This window comes from Cuculus canorus, chromosome 7, assembly GCF_017976375.1.
Source record: "Cuculus canorus isolate bCucCan1 chromosome 7, bCucCan1.pri, whole genome shotgun sequence".
Taxonomy (NCBI): Eukaryota; Metazoa; Chordata; class Aves; order Cuculiformes; family Cuculidae; genus Cuculus; species Cuculus canorus.
This window is the reverse complement of record NC_071407.1, coordinates 15,354,958-15,372,613: the sequence shown is the minus strand read 5'-3', so window position 1 is coordinate 15,372,613 and position 17,656 is coordinate 15,354,958. Positions and strand designations below refer to the sequence as shown.

General features: G+C 51.4%; 1 protein-coding gene across 5 annotated transcripts in view; it reads left to right on the top strand.

Annotated features, from left to right (window-relative positions):
* Window positions 1-2,831: 2,831 nt before the first annotated feature.
* Window positions 2,832-17,656, top strand: part of DNMBP (dynamin binding protein) — a 34,740-nt gene continuing 19,915 nt past the window's right edge. For 2 of the 5 annotated variants that reach the window (XM_054071597.1, XM_054071593.1), the window contains exons 1-4: window positions 2,832-2,894; window positions 11,620-11,798; window positions 14,116-14,238; window positions 14,810-16,738. In XM_054071597.1, coding sequence (XP_053927572.1) covers window positions 11,654-11,798; window positions 14,116-14,238; window positions 14,810-16,738 — 2,197 coding nt within the window. In that variant the 5' untranslated portion in view covers window positions 2,832-2,894; window positions 11,620-11,653. Of the gene's footprint in view, window positions 2,895-4,051; window positions 5,516-8,510; window positions 8,600-11,166; window positions 11,464-11,619; window positions 11,799-14,115; window positions 14,239-14,809; window positions 16,739-17,656 lie in introns of those variants that run through there. The other 3 variants (XM_054071594.1, XM_054071595.1, XM_054071596.1) reach the window with 3 other exon arrangements.

Here is a 17,656-nt window from a genome sequence, read left to right as displayed (position 1 = left end):
GCTGAGATAATCGCTCACTTCTGAGGATGTGTGTGTACATGAGATCAAGGAAAGGGGGCCCAGGGAGCTGCTTTCAGTTGCCTAATTCAGCTGGGTAGTCCAGGGACAGGGTGATGCTCAGACTGCACTGAGCTGCCCATGCCACCTCCAGCCTAGCAGTGTCACTGGTCGCCTTGGTGAGCCTGAGAGCTGCAGGGTGCTCTCATGTTGCCCTCTTGTGGTCCTAGAAAATGCAGGACCAATTCCCCTTACTTTGAAAGGCGGAGTCAGAGGAGTTGGATTTCTTTTCTGTTTGAAACAGGACAAGCTGTCCAGGAGGCCATGTCACTCACCCTCGCAGGCTGCTGTGGGGTTGGCAAAGCAGCATCCAAGTTAGATTCTTGGTGGCAAGCATGTTCTGCTACAAGAGGGTTCCTGCAAAATGCAACCTTCTTGAGGATGCTCTCTGAGCTGGGATTTGTCCAATTAATTCTCCTCCCGGCTCTGACTATTTTTGTGCTAAACAGTTTGGTAAAGCTCCACTTGGCCATGGCTGAGCGGTCCACGTGAAAACATGGTTACAAAATGTTTCCGAGGCAGCACTCCCTTAAGCATGCCTCACAAAGGCTTGCCATGAACTTAGCCCTCAGTGTTGCAAGAAGCATTGGCTAAAAACTGCTCTAAACCTTTGGACCTAACATCTGCAGTACAGTGCTTTTACATCCTTTTGAGACTCCAAGTCAAGGTAAAAGCAGTTCACAGGTTTGTGTCAGAAGACAAAGAATAATGAATTCTCCCTATCTTCTCGGGGCCACTTATGATTTTGTAGACCTCTCCCTCCACCCTCTGTCCTTCTTCCAAGCTGAGGAGTCCCAGCCTACATGGTTGTCTGTTCCCATACCTCTGAGCACCCTTACTGCCTGCTTCTGAATCTTCTTCCAATCTCATTTAACTTTCTGAGATGAGAGGCCCAGAACTGTATGCAGGCACTGGAGAAACGTGAATACAGTGAAGCCAGGCGCAGAAGAATGAACCAAAACTCTTACCAGCAAGACTGCAAGGATTCTGGGATAAGCAGGAACCCCAGTGGGGAGGGTGCACGTGATGCGTGCTTATTTCTGTGGCTGGCATAAATGAGGCAGGAAAAGGGAAAATACGAATAGCTGAACTCAAAGGAGAGTGAGACAGCTTTGCTGAGGATGTCAGTGGAGGTGGGTTGGTCATGGCGGAGACCTGAAATGTTGCAGGAAGAAACAGAATGACAAAAAAAAGCTCAAAACCTGTCTGAGCAAGCAAGTACAGAAGAACTTTTTGGCTCAGAGAACATCTAAAATCCTGTGGCAGGGACTGGTATCCATTCTTCAGCTCCAGCAAACCATATAGAAGCAACCATACCTGTAGGGAAGAGAGCATCAGACCCCCTGTGCATCTTCAGGCTCTCTGCCACCAGCATCATGCCATGCCAGCAGTGTGGGTCCCTGCCTCAGACCAGACAGGGACTCAGCACCCAGACTGTAAACATGCTAACATGATTCTGACAGCGGTGCACGTGAAGCACTGTGTCCCCCAGTCCTGGCTGGTGGCAAGCCAAGCTGGGATCTGGGTGGTTGCTATGGAGAAGTGTAGCTAAATGCACAAACAAGTGCCAAACTGTGATAACTGCTCTGGGGGCTGAGAGACCGGGGGCTGAGAGACTCGGGGATTTACAGTGTGTTACTGATGGATGGCATCCCTTGGGGCATGGAGACTTTTTTTGGCCTGCCAGGAAAACCAATGCAAGACCTTCTGTATTTGTGTGCCTGACCCCTGCATGATGCACAGACTGGCCCCCCCTGAAATGTCGAGGGGTTAAGCTTTTTCTCCATCTTTATGCTCTGGCATGATCCTATGGAGTATCTAAGCAGGCAAAGCCTGCTCCTAGCAGCAAAACTGAGACTGCGCCAGATGGACAGAGCAGACCCACTAGTTAGTGGCTGCCAAAGCTGAAATCCACGAGTCAGCAAGAGGCTCCCAGGAAAAGACAGCAGCATGGAAGGGGAGCTCCCATGCTGCTCGTGTCTGCAAGGTGGCAGCGATTTGAAGGGAAGAAATGGAGGATGGTTTACAGGAGCGGCTGCTGGTCCCACTCCATGCCAGTCTGTGGGGGCTCTGCCAGCACCCAGCACGTGTGCAGGGCACGCAGGAGGCTGCACCCACCAACCTGCGCCTGTTACCCCACGCTGGAACCAAGGGGGTCACCTCGCAGTCTGGGACTGAGCAGTGCTGCCAAGAGGAATCACAGAATGGTTTGGAGACCTTAACGCCCATCCAGTTCCCCTGCCATGGGCACGGACACATCCCACCAGACCAGGCTGCTCAGAGCCCCATCCAACCTGGCCTTGGACACCTCCAGGGATGGGGCAGCCACAGCTTCTCTGGGCAACCCGTGCCAGGGCCTCACCACCCTCATCATGAGAAATTTCTTCATAACGTCTGATCTAAATCTTCCCCTTTCCAGTTTAAAGCCGTTCCCCACCTCCTATCACTCCCTGCCCTTGTGAAAAGCCCCTCCCCAGCTCTCTCTCTCAGGTGCGGGGAGGCTCTAAGGTCTCGCAGAGCCTCCCCAGGCTGCACAGCCCCAGCTCTCCCAGCCTGTCCCCACGGCAGAGGAGCTCCGGCCCTCGGATGATCCTTGTGCTCCTCTGGACCCGCTCCAGCAGCTCCACATCCTCGTGCCGGGGACTCCACGGCTGCTCGCGGCGCCGCGGGCGGGGCAGAGGGGGACAGTCCCGAAGAACCGTCCCCGTGTCCCCGGCCCGGCCTCCTCGGGCTCCGGGACCGCCCGTGCGGGGGCGGTGGGGCGGGCGGGGCCGGCGGGGGCGGAGGCGGGAGGGGGACCCGCGGCGGCCGCCGAGCCCGGAGCGGCCCGGGAGAAGGTAGGGACACGCCGAGCGGCCGGGGCGGCCCTGCCCTGCCTCTGCGGCCCCGCCAGAGACCGCCGTGCTGCCCGCGGCCGGGGCCGCTCCGAGCCGGGGCTGCTCTGCCTTCCCCGGGCTGCCCTGGGCCGGGGCTGCTCCGGACTGGAACTGGCCTGGGCCGGGGCAGCTCTGCCCGGGGGCTGCTCTGCCTTCCCCGGGGTACCCTGAGCTGGAACCGCTCTGTCCCGGGGTGCCCCGAGCCAGGGCTGCTCTGCACCCAGGGTGCTGTGGGCTGGAACTGTGCTGCCCCCGGGAGCCGCCCTGGGCCTGTGCAGGGGTGGCGGGTGCCCCTGGCTCGGGTGGGTGCCCTGCCCTCACTCACGCAGTGGCGGTGGTCCCTCAGCCCTGTGCCCCGTCTGGGAGCTCGCTGAACCGCGCCAGCTCCATGCCGTGGTGCTCTGGGAGCGCTTGGGGCACCGCAGCTCTAGAGTAGCTGGGGGGTACAGCGGGAGCTGCCTCTCTGCTCCCCACATCGTATCTGTTGGGATTTTGGTCTCTAAAGCTGTGTCTATGTGGCCAGCAGTGAGCCAGGGTGGTCACCCACCAGGTAGGCACACAGCTGATGGGAGCTGGCGATCCCTGGACGGCCTGTCGCAGGGCAGCACCTGCCCCTGTAGAAGCAGCCTGGGCATCCAGGTCCTGGAGTGGTCTGGCACCGAGAGCCTGAAGCGGTGGCACTGGTGAAGGGTGGCACAGGGGGTTGCACACAGAAAGCAGAAGCTTCAGACTGTAGCGCTGTGCCTTGCTCAGCTGCACCTCTGAGAGCATCCACTCTGCTTGCGCCAGTCTGAGGAGGGAAAACTCACAAGAGTTCCCCATTTGTTCTAACTCCAGCAAACACAAATCCCTCCGTGTCATCACCAGCCTGAAATTGTTGCCTTGTACTTTAACAGGGATGAACTGAAGGTGCCTCTTCCAGTGGCATTGCCAGGGAATGGAGGCTTGGCTCATCCTGAGCACCTTCTGCTCACAACACGAGTGGCTCATCTTCACACAGGTGTCTGCTGTTCCTGTGCTGACTGTTTCGCTGACCTGGAACGGTGCCTCAAATGATCCCATCCTTGACACAGTTTGGCCTCTGAGTTCAAACGCTGCTGCTGCAGTTCCTAGCGTTTGAAGTACTCCCGCCACTTCTGTCCTTTCACGTCTCATTCTCCTTCATGTAGTACCTAGGAATCCTCTAGATGTGTCATAAGCATTGTCAGTAATGTCTCTTTTGAGGTTTGTCATGTTTCTTCTGCAAAGTCTCTCTCTCCACTTGCCTTCACATTCTCTCCTTCACTTCCATTGCAATTCTGTCTCTTCCTCCGCAAAAAGCCTGAAAGAGTTTGTAGTTACAGGATTTGCACTTCTGCAGATGCGTTGCCAAACACGGCCTCTGTACCATACTATGAGACGTCACCATCATCCCCCTCATCTTGACTCACTCTTCTGGCTTCGAGTCATGCTAGGCATGATGTCTAAATGCTTATTTGTGAGGCTCTCCATAGTGCTGGTAATGCCCACATCTCTGAGCTGACGCCTTCTGCTCTTCTGTTCTTGAAATCCTCTGCTCTGCCAAGGCCAAAGGTTTCAGTTTTCTCTCCAGCTGCTCTGCTTAGGATTAGCAGTGACATTAAAAACTAGTATGAATGTAAAACAATTTTAGAAAAATGTTAACTTGGCAATGGGATGAGAGGAGCTGAGCAGTAGGGGAGAGGAAGGGAGTGATGACGCTCGGAGCCTTGCAGAGTACTGGCTTTGCTAGCTGTCATGGGAAGTGTGGCTGTGGACATCTCAGGGTTCGGTGTGCAGTTGAGGTGTCCCTGCAGTAGGTGACTGTTCAGATGGACTTTGTGACAGCAATGATGTAAACTTGGGTGGGACAGCCTAAGTTATGGTTACCTTAGCACTTCGCTACCTTAACTGATAATTTCCCCTCAACCTCCAGCAAAAGTATTTTTCTAATTGTGTTGTAAGGATTGCTCAATCCCACTTCTGAGCGACAGCAGCTTTTACTTTGTTTTATTTTTAGAACATTTATGTTAGGAAATAAAATATTGCTTCCTCCTCAGGAGCGTCTAGAGGATCTGAAAGGAAGAGGTCCACATGATGCCAAGGGATTTAGATTCTTTGGAGATAAGCAGTGCAGAACAGGAGCAAATGCAGGCAAAGAGCAGAGCTTTCAAGTCAAACTTGAGTAATTTCCAGATTTCTGGACTCCCTGCCTGGCAACCCAAGCATCATATTGGGCTTCTGTCCAAGAGCTTTGGATAGAACATTACTTGGGGTGCAAAGTCAAGTGCTCCAGTGCTGAGGAACATCCTTATAGCCTCAGTTCAACTTCTTTTGGACATGTAGCATAGACTCATAGAATGGTTTGGGTCAGAGTGGACCTTAAAGATCATTTAGTTCAAACTGATTGCGTACTTCCTTCCTCCAGGAGCCCAGGAATGGGTAGCGCAAAAGTGGTGCTGCTGTTGGGATTTTGTCTGTTGCCTATTCTAACTTGCATCTTTTGAGCTTGTCTGCAGGAATGGCAAGAGAGATAAATGTGTGCCTCAGAGCAGGAAATGGGACTCAGTCAGGGGGACTGTAAGGTGCGTGCAGCCACTCCATAAGGAATGTGGGAAACTTGACTCCTAAGTTGGTGTTCTGGCCTTTGTGTGCCTGGGTCCCCAGTGCCAGAGATTAAATATCCATCACAGTCTCTATGCTCACACGTTGTGGCAAGGTGTTCTGCTCCTCATTAAAAATTGATGCTGTGCTCTAGTTTCCAGATGACTTTCATTTGCTCACCATCTGGCCCAGCATGAGCTCCTGTTCCTTCCTGCCCAAGCTACACTTGCTTCACATAAATGCCTCCAGCCTGTCCTCAGCCACAGCGGAGCTGCTGAGAACGCTGTGGCAGCCAGGGCCCAGCTGGACGGAAGAAGTAGTGGTTTGAATGAGACGTGTGGTACATGGCAGAACTCCTGGGACAAATACCCAAACTGTCACACGTGTTGTGGAAGGCCAGAGCTTGCTTAAGCAGCCCTTGTCCATGGTGGTCCTGGTTCTGGGTGGCTTGGCGATCTAACCTAAATGTATTCATTTCAATGGATTTTGATGTATTAGATCACAGACAAAAGAAAAGAAGCTATTTCTTCTTGAAGTGAGAAGATGCCTCTTTCTCCTGGGAGCCACATGAGACTAGGAGATGGAGGGCAGGAGAGGAGATCTCATGTTTACTACTGTGTGAAGCTCAGCAGGGAGGCTCTTTGGGATCTGCTTAGACGAGCAGCGTATCCTAATGAGAGGCTGCAGACATCAGCATTTTCCTAGTGGGGAAAAAGCTCCTCTTCTCCGAACCATTAGTTGGGTTTTTGCTCTGTTTGCTGCTTTGTTCTCTGGGGTTTGTAGGGTCAGCTCTGCAGTTTGCTGCAGCCACAGTCCCTGCCTTCATTGGCACTATCTCCGTAGTGGAGATAGTGGAGGCAGCCTGGCTCAACGGGGTATTGTTTATCCCATCCAGGAATGTGCAGGCAAGCGAGGACCTCTGGGAGCTTACGGAGCAATATGTTACAAAGCATACAGAGCTGCTTACAGATCAGGGGCTGTGACTGGGTGGTGGCACGGCAGTGAAGGCTGCTGTGAGTGGTTGGAGTGTGCTAGTGTGCAGGCGATGTCCTACCCTTGAAGCATGGATGAAAGGACCGTGCAGGCTGTGCAGGTGCAGTGAGGTAAGCAGGAGGAAAGGAGGGCTGACCAGATCTGGAGACCGTGGAGAGGAACAGAGTAAAAGGGCAGGAATGCCTCAGCATGTAGTTAGTAATGCTCTATCCTTGACACACAACGGTATGAGAAACCAAGCATCACTCCTGGTTTCCTCCCACTGATCCTGCAGCCTAGAGTGTGGCAAGAGCCACAGCAGATCTCTTGTGGAAGCCAGACCCTGCAGCTGGAAGGTGAACTGAATGGGGCTGAGAGGCATCTCCGTCTCTGTGGGTGGACTGTTCAGTGGACAGGCATAGAGCTATAATGAGTGGAAGGAGTTACAAAAACACCTAGCTGAAATGCATGATCTTTTTCTCAATTTAAAAAAAATATATATTACTGGTATTATTTGTTTAATATGTTTAATTTTAATTTCCTTATTCATTCTGTGACAGACTTGGCTTTTGTATGTTTCTGGGAATCTGACTTCTTCCTGGTCTACCATTCAGGCAGGCTCTAAGGTTTTTGTAGAGACAGACATCTGCTTCACAAGAATCCACTTGTCCCTCCTGTGCAATCCAAGTATGCCTGTGGAAGCCTGTGCTGCATTTTTTTGGTGTGTTTGGTGATACATTAGATTCTCAGTTACAGTGCTGTAATGCTGACCATGACCTGTTCTTACAGCGCTGCTTCTTGAGTGAGAAACTGAGAAATATTATTTACAAGGAAACAAGTGGTGATAGCACCTGTGGAGTTTGGTTTTCTTGCTGCTAAATTTCTGGCATCCATTGTTACTGATGTGATCCGCACTGGATTAGCTGTCTGTAAACCCTCTGCATCTCTCCTTTTACTGAGGCTGTTAATACTTTTTGTAATCAGCCTAAAATGGTCTCTTCACGTTGCTGCCTTATCTCTTAAGTGCTTTAAATCCTTGCTTCAGCATCTTTCAGCAAAAACAGAGAAGAAAAGAACTGCCTGTTTGTAAGGTACAGAAACTCATCAGAGACTCATTTGCTTATCCTGACCATCAAAAAGAGCATTTGTATCACCATCCTTGGTAGGTCTGCTTTAGCCTAAGTTGTGGCACTTTGAGCCTGACAATTATTTGTGGTGACAGTGAGTCCATTATTTGAGACTTCTTACCCTGACCAATTTCAGATGCAAAAAAAGAGAGGAGGGATGCAAGAAGTTGTCTGAGTCAGTGTGTAAATGCCTTCTCCTGGCTGCTGTGGCTTTTTCCAGTCTGTGCTGAAGGTCCCAAAACAATGTTGTAACAGAGTTAATAGCCATCATTTCATTCTGGTCTCCCCTTTCATCAGCCCACGATGGACCAGCCATGCTCCACAGCTAGTGGCGAGATGGAATAGGCAGTCTTCCACGGAGGTAATGTTAACATGCGCTGAGCATGGATGCAGGCAGGCTGGAGGGAGTGATTAATGCTCTGGGAATCCACTCTCTGCCTCACTGCACAATGCTGTTGTGTCAGGCTTGGAGTCTGGCACTGGACAGGCTGCAGTCGGGCGCCAGGAACACGTTACCTAGTTTGCACAGGATCAGGCAGTAAGACAGAGACAGCGTGTTCTCGGTGGGGTGAGTTCACTGCTGTGCTGCAGCTTCATACTTGCACAGTGAGGCTCTCTTTGGATGTGGGTCTGCTGCTAGGCGGGGGCAGGAGTTCTGCAATTTGCAGTCCTGATCTCTGCCAGCTTGAAGTCCCAGTGTTTGCTCAGTTGTGTAGGAGTCCTCCCACCCTCCCTCCCCCTCGCAGGCAGGGATCACCCATCCTTGAGGTGAGAGGGGATGGTGCTTGGCCAGCTGTCAGGAGCCATGACTCACTGAGGATTGCAGGAGGAGCTCCGCTCTCCCTGCAATCTGCTTTTCCTGCTGTAGCCTCTGCGCAAGCTGTAGCTGGATGTTTGTTTTCACCAGATCTAGGGTGGATCTGGGAGAAGGTCGGGTCCACCATTAAACCTGAAGAACTGGAGTAAGTAAGTTTCCAGTCTGGAAGATGCTAGGAGGCTTCTTTTTCTAGGTGGGGGTTTGGAGAAAATGTTGGCAGGCAGCACTCCATGGAGTAAGGCAAGGCCAAGATCCTGGAAAACATAATATTTTGTGTTCAGTTCGTGTTATGGAGCAAGCTAACTCCACAAGACTGATTCACTGCTTTTAAATACAGAGGCATACTGTTTAGACTCCTATGGAGTCAGGGAGTGATCCTGCTTTACTTGATACTCTTGACAGAATGTGAGCTTGTTAGGATTCTTTTCGTGGCAGCTTCACAAGTTACTTCACGCTTACTTTATGCGCTGACTCTCAGGGAAAGCTTTTCAAATGAATATGTTAGTGCCCGTGTTTTATTATAACTGCAGTATTGCAAAATAATTGCAATACTGCCTCCCCCTCTCAATCTGCTACTGTCTCATTGGAAAAGTTTGTACATTTTAATGAATGAGTCCCCGGAGCTGCAGGTGAGTTAAGGTAGTGATGCTGCCATTTTCACGGGCAGGATCTGAGCACTGGCAAGTGGTGAGGCCATATCCTCGGTGCCAGTGACTACAGCAAAGCCTGAGTTTGGGTCTGCAGCACACATGCTATAATCCTTGCACTCTTCAGCCCACTCTTACATTAGAGGTTTGACAGAAGAAATACAAGAAATCTCACTGCACCATCATGTGCTCCTGGAGAAACTACCCCAAAGCAGCAATTATGCCTGCAATATTTTGTCCCTCTTTGTCCAGTGTGGCTGTGAAGTTTGCATATTCCGAATATGGCAAAGATTCCTGGGACCCTGAGCTCAGCTGGCAGCCTGTGTGCAGCGTGGGGGGCAGCCCTGGCTGCCTGCAAGGGGCTGCTGCTGCTGTGCCTGTCACTGCTGCTGCTCTCCTATTCCTGTCAGAACATGCAGCAGCATGTCCCAGCCACCTCACCTCAAACAGTCCAAGGGTCCTTCCTTGTCTTTAGTATTTCAAAGCTAATTGATGGCTCTTCCATCTTTTTCCATGCTCCACATGGTCATGTTTTTAATACTGTTACTCCTTCTGCCTCAGTAAGTTCCTGCTATCCTGAACTGCAGCTCTTTGTGCTCCTGATTCACTTCAGTCCATTCATCTCTTTTTCATGGCAAAGTGCTGTCGGCTGCTGGATATTGGGCTCTTTGTTTGTACAGCCAGCACCATGCTGGTGACAAAGGGACAGACTGTGCCCCAAGGAGCCCACATGCTACCGGGAAGGCAGTGGAAAGCAATAGGAGTGGTGGACAGGACAGCAGAGGTGAAGGTGGCTGGGGGCTGGGGCGCAGTGTGCTGGTGCAGCGGGGGCACAGCTAGGGGTAGGGAGGGATGTGCTGAGGAAGCTGTTCCTGCAGAGTACAAACCCGCTTTGTTTCCAGGAGGTGAGTCTTACTGGATAAATAGAGCGGTCCTGTCAGCAGAAAGCCTTTCCCTAGCTAGTTCCCCTGCTGTCACTCTCGCTGGAAGTTGTCTGCAGCTCATCAGTGGGGTGTTTTTTCTCCTCTCTGCATTAGCATTCCCTCCTCCTGACTTTCCAGGACTCAGGTGGGCAGTGTGGGGCTGTAGGGAGAAATGGGGATTCTGGGGACCCTGTATGCTCACTGTGGGTGGTGGTATGTGTTGTCACCACATTCTTTCTGCTCTTAGTTAAGTGGGATGTTTTGACAGTCCATGCTGAGTACGGGGCAGGTATTGCCAGCAGAGCAAAGGTAGCTGCTTACTGTGCATACTTTGGTAGGGGAGGAGGTTGGGTCCCACTGCATGGAAGTTGTGTCTCTCAGAGGGAGCAGGAAGCCTCCTTGTGATGTGGGAAGAAAGCAGCTTGTGTTGAGGCAGGGAGGCTCTCTGAGGAGGGTGCTGATATCGCAGAGTCATGGAGGGCAGGGCTCCGAGAACACCTTGGTGTTGACAGTGCTGTGCTCTGCCCGTAATTGTAGTGAGACAGGAAGATGAAAGCAAGCAGTCACTGGTCTGAGTTGCAGATGCTGAGGAATGGTCTCAGGGTTCCTGGTTGCCTTGGACAGATGCACCTTTCAGTTCCCTTCTGAGGGATCTGAGAGGCGGGTAGGGAGCAGCTGAAGCTGCAGTTCTACTGCTGCCTCGGTGTGGTGAAGTGCCTTGATGGTGCAGCTGCTACAAATCAAGGAGAAGTGTCTCATCTCAGCAGCCACTTCCAGAGGGAAGTGTAAGACATAGGCTTGGATGAGGACATCTTTGCTGGCTTTCAGGTGGACATCTTTGCTGGCTTTCAGGTCACCTGCCAGAGGAGATTTCCAAGGCTTCCAGAGCCTTGGGCAGGGTCTGCACCCTCATCTCTGCTTGGCTTCTGCCAAGAGCCTTGGTGAAGCCTCTCAGGGTATGGCTGAGTCTGGTACCTAGAAGGCAGAAGGGGCATTTCCAGCCAAGTCTGAAGATGCTTAGGCTGGGTCAGCCCAGACAGAGGCAGGAAGAATTCACCAGTAGGGTGGGGTGAGCTTGCCTGAGAAGACTTTGTGCCTCTTCTCTCACTGGGCAGAAGTGTGACGCTGCTGCAGCACACAGTTCCTGCGGCCCTGAGTGGTGGTGTGGGAACTGGTGGCTGCCTGTGGTGTGTGCAGTGGGATGTGAGGGGTCCTATCTGCCTGCCCGGTCCTGATGGGCTCAGGGCCCTGCGCTGCATGTCAGAGAAGTGCTGAGCTTCCTCCCCTCCTCTTGCTTCCTTCCTGACGAGAACTAATTTCCAATTTCCTTGCCGCCTCTCCCCCTGTTGCAGCACAAACACGTCCCCACAGAGACAGCCAGAAAGGCTAGACAAGCAGATTGGACCGTGTGGGCTGCACTGCTGGACACCCCTGGCTCCTGTGGTATGCTTCATATGGCAAAGGGCTCTAGGGAGCTCAGGACAGGATCTACTTGCGCTGTTCTTGCCTCTCATGTTCAAGAAGGGTTTTACTTTCTGAACGTATATGTGATAATTTCAGGTGTTTCTGACCACTAATGAACTTCCTGCTGTGTGTCAGCTTTAGGTACTGATCCACCTTCAGGACCCACACAATGGAGGCTGGCTCTGTGGTACGAGCAGTCTTTGATTTCTGTCCCAGCGTCTCTGAAGAGCTGCCCCTCTTCGTGGGAGATGTCATCGAGGTGCTGGATGTGGTGGATGAGTTCTGGCTCCTTGGCAAAAAGGAAGGTGTTACAGGTAAGAGCTGAAAATGCCTGCACCTGGATCTATAGACATGCCAGCTAAATATCTACCCTAGGAGCACACTGTCCCTTGGCCAGAACTGAGCAGGACTAGATTTGTTTTACTAAGTCTTTCACTGGACTTGCTTGGGACTGAGGGTGCAGGTTCCCTGCCACTGGTTGCCTGCCAGCTTTGTGTCAACTATTCAGATAGCTCGTCTGTTGTTTTTTGACATATCAGTGGAGTGTCTGTTCTCATGGAGAGGAGAGCTTCATAATACGAGGTGCTTCATCCTCTGTGGTGGGACAGCCCATTTCCTGGCTACTTTATGCTCTGACCCACTGTGGCAGTGTAAGGGGAGAGAGGAAACAGATGCACTGAGAGTGGAAATGCATCTACATAGAATTGACCTCGTCAGGTCAAGTCAGTGGGACACACAGCAACAGAGTCTCTGTGTCCCTCCAAACCCTCTGACTCAGCCCCACTTCCTCCTTTCTGCATAAAGCATTTTCCTGCACAAGCTGCCATTAATATCTGGGTGCCTGAAGTAGCATGCAACCCTCTTAAACTTTTGGAGGGGTGTCAGAAATTCCCGAAGTACCAAAATGCTCTTGATGAAATTCATAGAGTCTCATAGTCCCTTTTTAAGCAGCTCTTTTTCATCTTAATGCTGCTCTTTCTCATCTTAATGCTGATGTGAGCTCTCAGGGAGATGAAAACCAGGCGACTTTAAAGCATAAGCCTGACTCTATCTTCAGCATGAGGGTGGGACCGGTGTTTCGTCTCTGGCTGTGGAGTTGGGGTTGCTATTGCAGGAGCAGTCTGGGCTTTTCTAACAGCCACAAGCTGTCCCCTGGCTAAAGCAAAGATGGACAGGGCTTCTCTCCAGTGCTCCATGTAGCTGATAAATGGCATTGGATAAGTGGTGACTGATCGTGTGGCTGCTGAAGTCACTGGGCACAAATTACTTCTGCAGAAATCACCAGTGACTACTTCACTGCAGTTTTGTCTCCCAGCATAATTGCTGCACTTTCTCTCAAGAAGATGAAGCTATTAAGGTATAATACATAGATGTAGTTATAGCTCAAAGATGAAGAAACATGCTGACTACAAAACGAATGGTTTTTAATGGCCTTTAACTCAAACCTTCAAAAACAGCATTCCTGCTTTCCCTTGTAGTTTTCTGCCCAGTTTTCTAAGCTAAAGTTGTAAGGGATTGAAAAAATGCTTTTGAATAGAAGTTGAGGAGGTGCTGCAGCCTACCAATAATAACACTCAGTACTCTCTGGGGAATAATTAATGTAGCTCCTTGACTTCCTTTCTAATAGCATTGGATTGTTTCCATGTACAGAGCAGGAAGCTAAGACATGGAAAAAGAGGTAGAGTTGGTTAAAACTGTAAAGGAATCCACTGAGGCTGACAGCCTGTGGGCTGGTGGTCGCACCTCAGGTTAACGACAGCAGATACCAAACTGCCTAAACCCAATGCAAAGTTCTGTGTGTCTAGGGTATGGTGTCTCCAGGTTTTATTGGAGAATGTGGATGTTATATTGGGTTATCAAGAGGAAGTGCTTGAGGTGCTACTAGCCAATACTCCCATCGTATCTCCTTGTCACAAATTATAAAAGACAGGAATTACTTTTTTAGTGGCCTTTGCAGTGGGCTCTGAAATTAGTAGCTGAGTAGTGTCTTGTGATGGCCCTTCTGACTGTGGCCTGTTCAGAATAGCTGGGCATGCTGCAATGGGTGCCATGGTGAAATAGGTGCTCTGAGGTGATAAAGTGGTGCAGGTCCCTGGAGCCTCAGCAGTGCTGAAGCTGTGACAGAGCCTGTGACTTACAGATGTGGTTATCCTGAGCGTGGTAGCCTGACTTCTGCACTTAGGCTGCATTGAAGCCAAGCCTTACAGAGTGAAGAGCACCAGGTGGATGTGCCCAGTCACAAGACACTGGTCTTACGGTGCTGCACTACTGACCCAATCTTCATCATGGCTCTGAATTGGAAAGCAAGCAATAAAACCAGATAAACCTAGTATGTCTGTTCCCAGAAACTCCATGCTGGTAGCACAGTCCCAGTAATGAACAGAGCTTGTTGATTGCCTGGAGTGAGCCGAGGGCACAAAGCTTTGTTCTATTTTAGCTCTTAAGCATCTAAAACCTCATGAATTCCTGACTCCCAAACTAATTCTTCATACACCACGCTATTGAAGCACCCTGGGTAGCTGGTTATTTTCCTTTAGCAAGAGATGAATAGATCCCACTCTCTGGAAGGAGGGTGGAGGGAGTGGTGGGCTACAGGAAAGATTTATTGCTGACAACTACTTCTCACTTTAGGGCAGTTTCCTAGCAGCTTTGTGGAACCTGTGGATATTCCCCCTTTGAAGCAAGGAGAAAAACTGTTTGTTTGTACCAGTGACTTCACGTCTCAAGAACCAGGGAGCTTGTCATTACAGAGAGGTAATCTCCATTCCCTTCCTTTACTTTGAACGTCATAGCCCTTACCTGTCCTTCCAGAAACGTGAACCTAATCACAGCATCCTGCCTGGAGTGGCAGGAGAGATGGGGAATTTCCTAATACCTCATTACATAGGTCATGTCAAATTCACCATGGACCTTTGTGCATCTGCCACCTTGATACCAGTTTCTTATGATCTGTCATTACTCTTGAAACTCCAAATATTGGAGTCGTGTGTTCATAGTAGACTTACAGCTGTCTTTTAACTGCCCTCCAATGCCCAAATCTTAGACTTGTATTTGGGAGAGAAACCAAAGCTTTGAGGCACCTTCATGGCTTAGCAGCTGGAAAGTCATGGAGCCAAAACTGTGTATCTTGGATATCTGCATGCCAGAGACGCTGATGCCTCATCCTTTACCTCCATTCTGTGCTTCTGAGCATCCCCAGCATGCATTGCACTCTGTGCAAAGTGCCAGACCTTACCGTCATCCAGGAAGGGCATGGGAAGCAGAAATAAGAGGTGAGAAGCAATTATGAAAGCAGTTTTGAACTGGTGTGTCTCATTCTCTGCAGGAGACTTGGTGATCCTGGGGGGGTCCCTGGCCTCCAGCTGGCTCCAGGGCCGAAGCAGCTGGGGTTCCAAGGGCTTTTTCCCTTCATCATGTGTACGGGAACTATGCCTTTCAGTTCGGAGCCGTCAGCTATCACAGAGTGCTCTCCTGGAGGTACCTGCCTACTCACTGGGCCAAGCCCGGGCCCTGATGGACCTGTCTGCTCAGCTGGAAGAAGAACTGGACTTCAGGGAAGGGGATGTGATCAACATTGTTGGCATCCCAGAGCCTGGATGGTTTGAGGGGGAGCTCAGAGGCCGCAGAGGTATCTTTCCAGAAGGTTTTGTGGAACTCCTTACCCCTCTGCGAGCATCAGGAATCTCAGAGGATTCAGAGCCGCCAGGGACCTGTGACACCAATGGGACAGTGGAAATGCCCCCCAAGGAGAAGGAGGAGCCAGGGAGCACCTATGGTGTTGCTCTCTATCGGTTCCAAGCCCTGGAGTCTAAGGAACTGGATTTTGATGTGGGTGACAGGATTCGGATCATAGGCGTTCTGGAGGATGGATGGCTGGAGGGGGATCTGAGGGGGAAACGCGGCATCTTTCCACACAGATTTGTGAGGCTGGAAGCCTCTAAGCCTTGCAGGGAAAAGGCAGGTGCTGGGGACCCCCAGGGCAGAGGCATCCATCAAGACCAAGAAAGCACCTGCTTTGAAACTCTTACTTTGCCAGGGAAAGATAGCAGGGAAAAGGAAGATGGGTTGGCTGCACACCCTGAGCCTCACACCATATTGTCTCACACATCAGAGAGGTCAGAGGGTCCTCTTGGCACTGACTTGAAGCAGCATCAGTCGTTTTCCAGCACAGGACACCAAGGATCATGTCCCAAAGGCCCAGCAAACTCCCTCCCCTTTGACCGCATGAAGACAATCAATGGTCTCCTCCCCTCTGCTCAGCTGCCTCTCCATCTGGGCAATGGGTCTGGCCAAGCAAGTGAGTTAGAGCCTAGGGGGACCATTTCAGCCTCCCCAGGAAACTCAGAAACTCGCGCCTTGCCTGAGCATGATGGAGACAGTCCAGCTGTGCGCCCACAGGCTCTCCACACCACGCAAGATCCTTATGAGAGCCAGGCAATTTCTTCCCCTAAAAGCTGGGCAGCATCTGAGTCCCAGGAGAGCCAGATCAATGCCCGGGACCTGGATGGGTGGTTGGAGGGTCAACAGGAGAAGTCCAAACCTTGTTCCTCCAGTCTGGGAGGTGGCCCGGTGGGCACGGACACATGGGCTGGGAGTTGGGGGGAATGCTGCCCACTCACAGTGCAGGGGGATGGCTGCATGGACCTTGACTCCAAACTGACAGAGCAGCTGGTGCAGTTTGAGAAAAGTCTGTCAAGTACCGGCACTGAGCAGGACAAGGTCTCCCGACACTTCTCTATCTTGGACTACAGCTCTGAGAAGGACATTGTCCGTGGGTCTCCTGGGTGTACCCCCCATGCCAGGCAGCCAGAAAAGAGGAAGGCCCTGAGGCCACCCCCTCCTCGGCCCAGCAACCTTGCGACAACCCCTGTGCACACACCAAGTGGCCCGGTGCCCAAAGGCAGGTCTCTGTCCTTCTCGGTGAAGCCCTCCCGGCCTGCACCCCGGCCTCCATCAAGCAACCAGAGGAAAAACGTGGCCCCTCCACAGCTTCAGCCCAGCACCCAGGAGCAGCGGGTGGAGGAGGGATATGAGGACTTGACACAGGCAGAATCAGCTTCCCCTCACTCCATTCTGCTCACGAGGATTGGAGAGGTGGAGCGAGACCTGGAGGCTTATGGCAAGACCCGCACTGAACTAAGCCTGATGTTGGAGGAGCAGCAGGATGAGCTGGTGAGAGTAGAGGCCCTGGCAAATCTTGATTTCTGTGACTCTAACATCGAGAGCCTGAGCGTGGAGCTGCAGGAGCTGCGAGGTAAGTCTGCAGTGGCAAGGGACAGGCTTGCTTCAAGGACAGCTGGCCCCTGCTGCATACAGGCACTGTTGGAGCCAGTCTTCTATTTCTGCCTTTAATTTCTGATTTTGGTTGTTTTGTAAGCATTGTTGCAGTACAAACTGCAGTATATCGTGATTTTGCCTCAGAGAACCACGTTGTCATTCTCTGGACATCCCTCAGTCCTGGTTTTTCCCAATCCCTTTTCCTTCCAACTCTCTCATCTCTTCTTCCAGCCCCACTGTAAATCTAGAGCCCTCATCTGATCCAGCCGCCGTGCGTCCTTGCTTTCAAGCAAAAACACAGCTGCTGCACGTTCAACCTCCCTGCCTCAACTCACTCCCACCTTAGCTGTAGGGGAGTGAGCAGCAGCTTCAGAGTGGCTTTGCTGGTGGTCCTCCAGTTGAGATTTGAGTTGGTATCTGTGGAGTGACTTCCCTCATCCTGTCAGGGTGCTGGGTTTCCTATGGTGACTGCTCTGGTGGTGGTGCAGACCTTGGAGGACTTTTCACTCAAATCAGAGGGGAAGCACAGAAGGCAGTGGGATGGATTAGTGGGCAAAAAGTAAAGCCTGCCTCTATGCTCCTGCTGTTTGTGGAATTGAGAACAGGAAAATGACACTGCACTGTCAGTTACAGTAACAAAGAGCTTTAAATTGTGGCAAGGCTGTAGCTTAAAAGGTGAGTTTTATCCGTGCAGCCTACAAAGATTACTTGGGGAGGAGAAATTTGCCGTGAATTTATCAGCACATTTGGGCCCTGAAACCCAAAGACGCTATATAAAGATCAGTACTGTTGATTACGTTATACTTGATATTACAGTAGACAAAATGGAAAGACAGGACCACGTCCATCTCCCACAGTCCCTTCCCCAGCTTCTTCTGGGAGCTCTGACACTGTG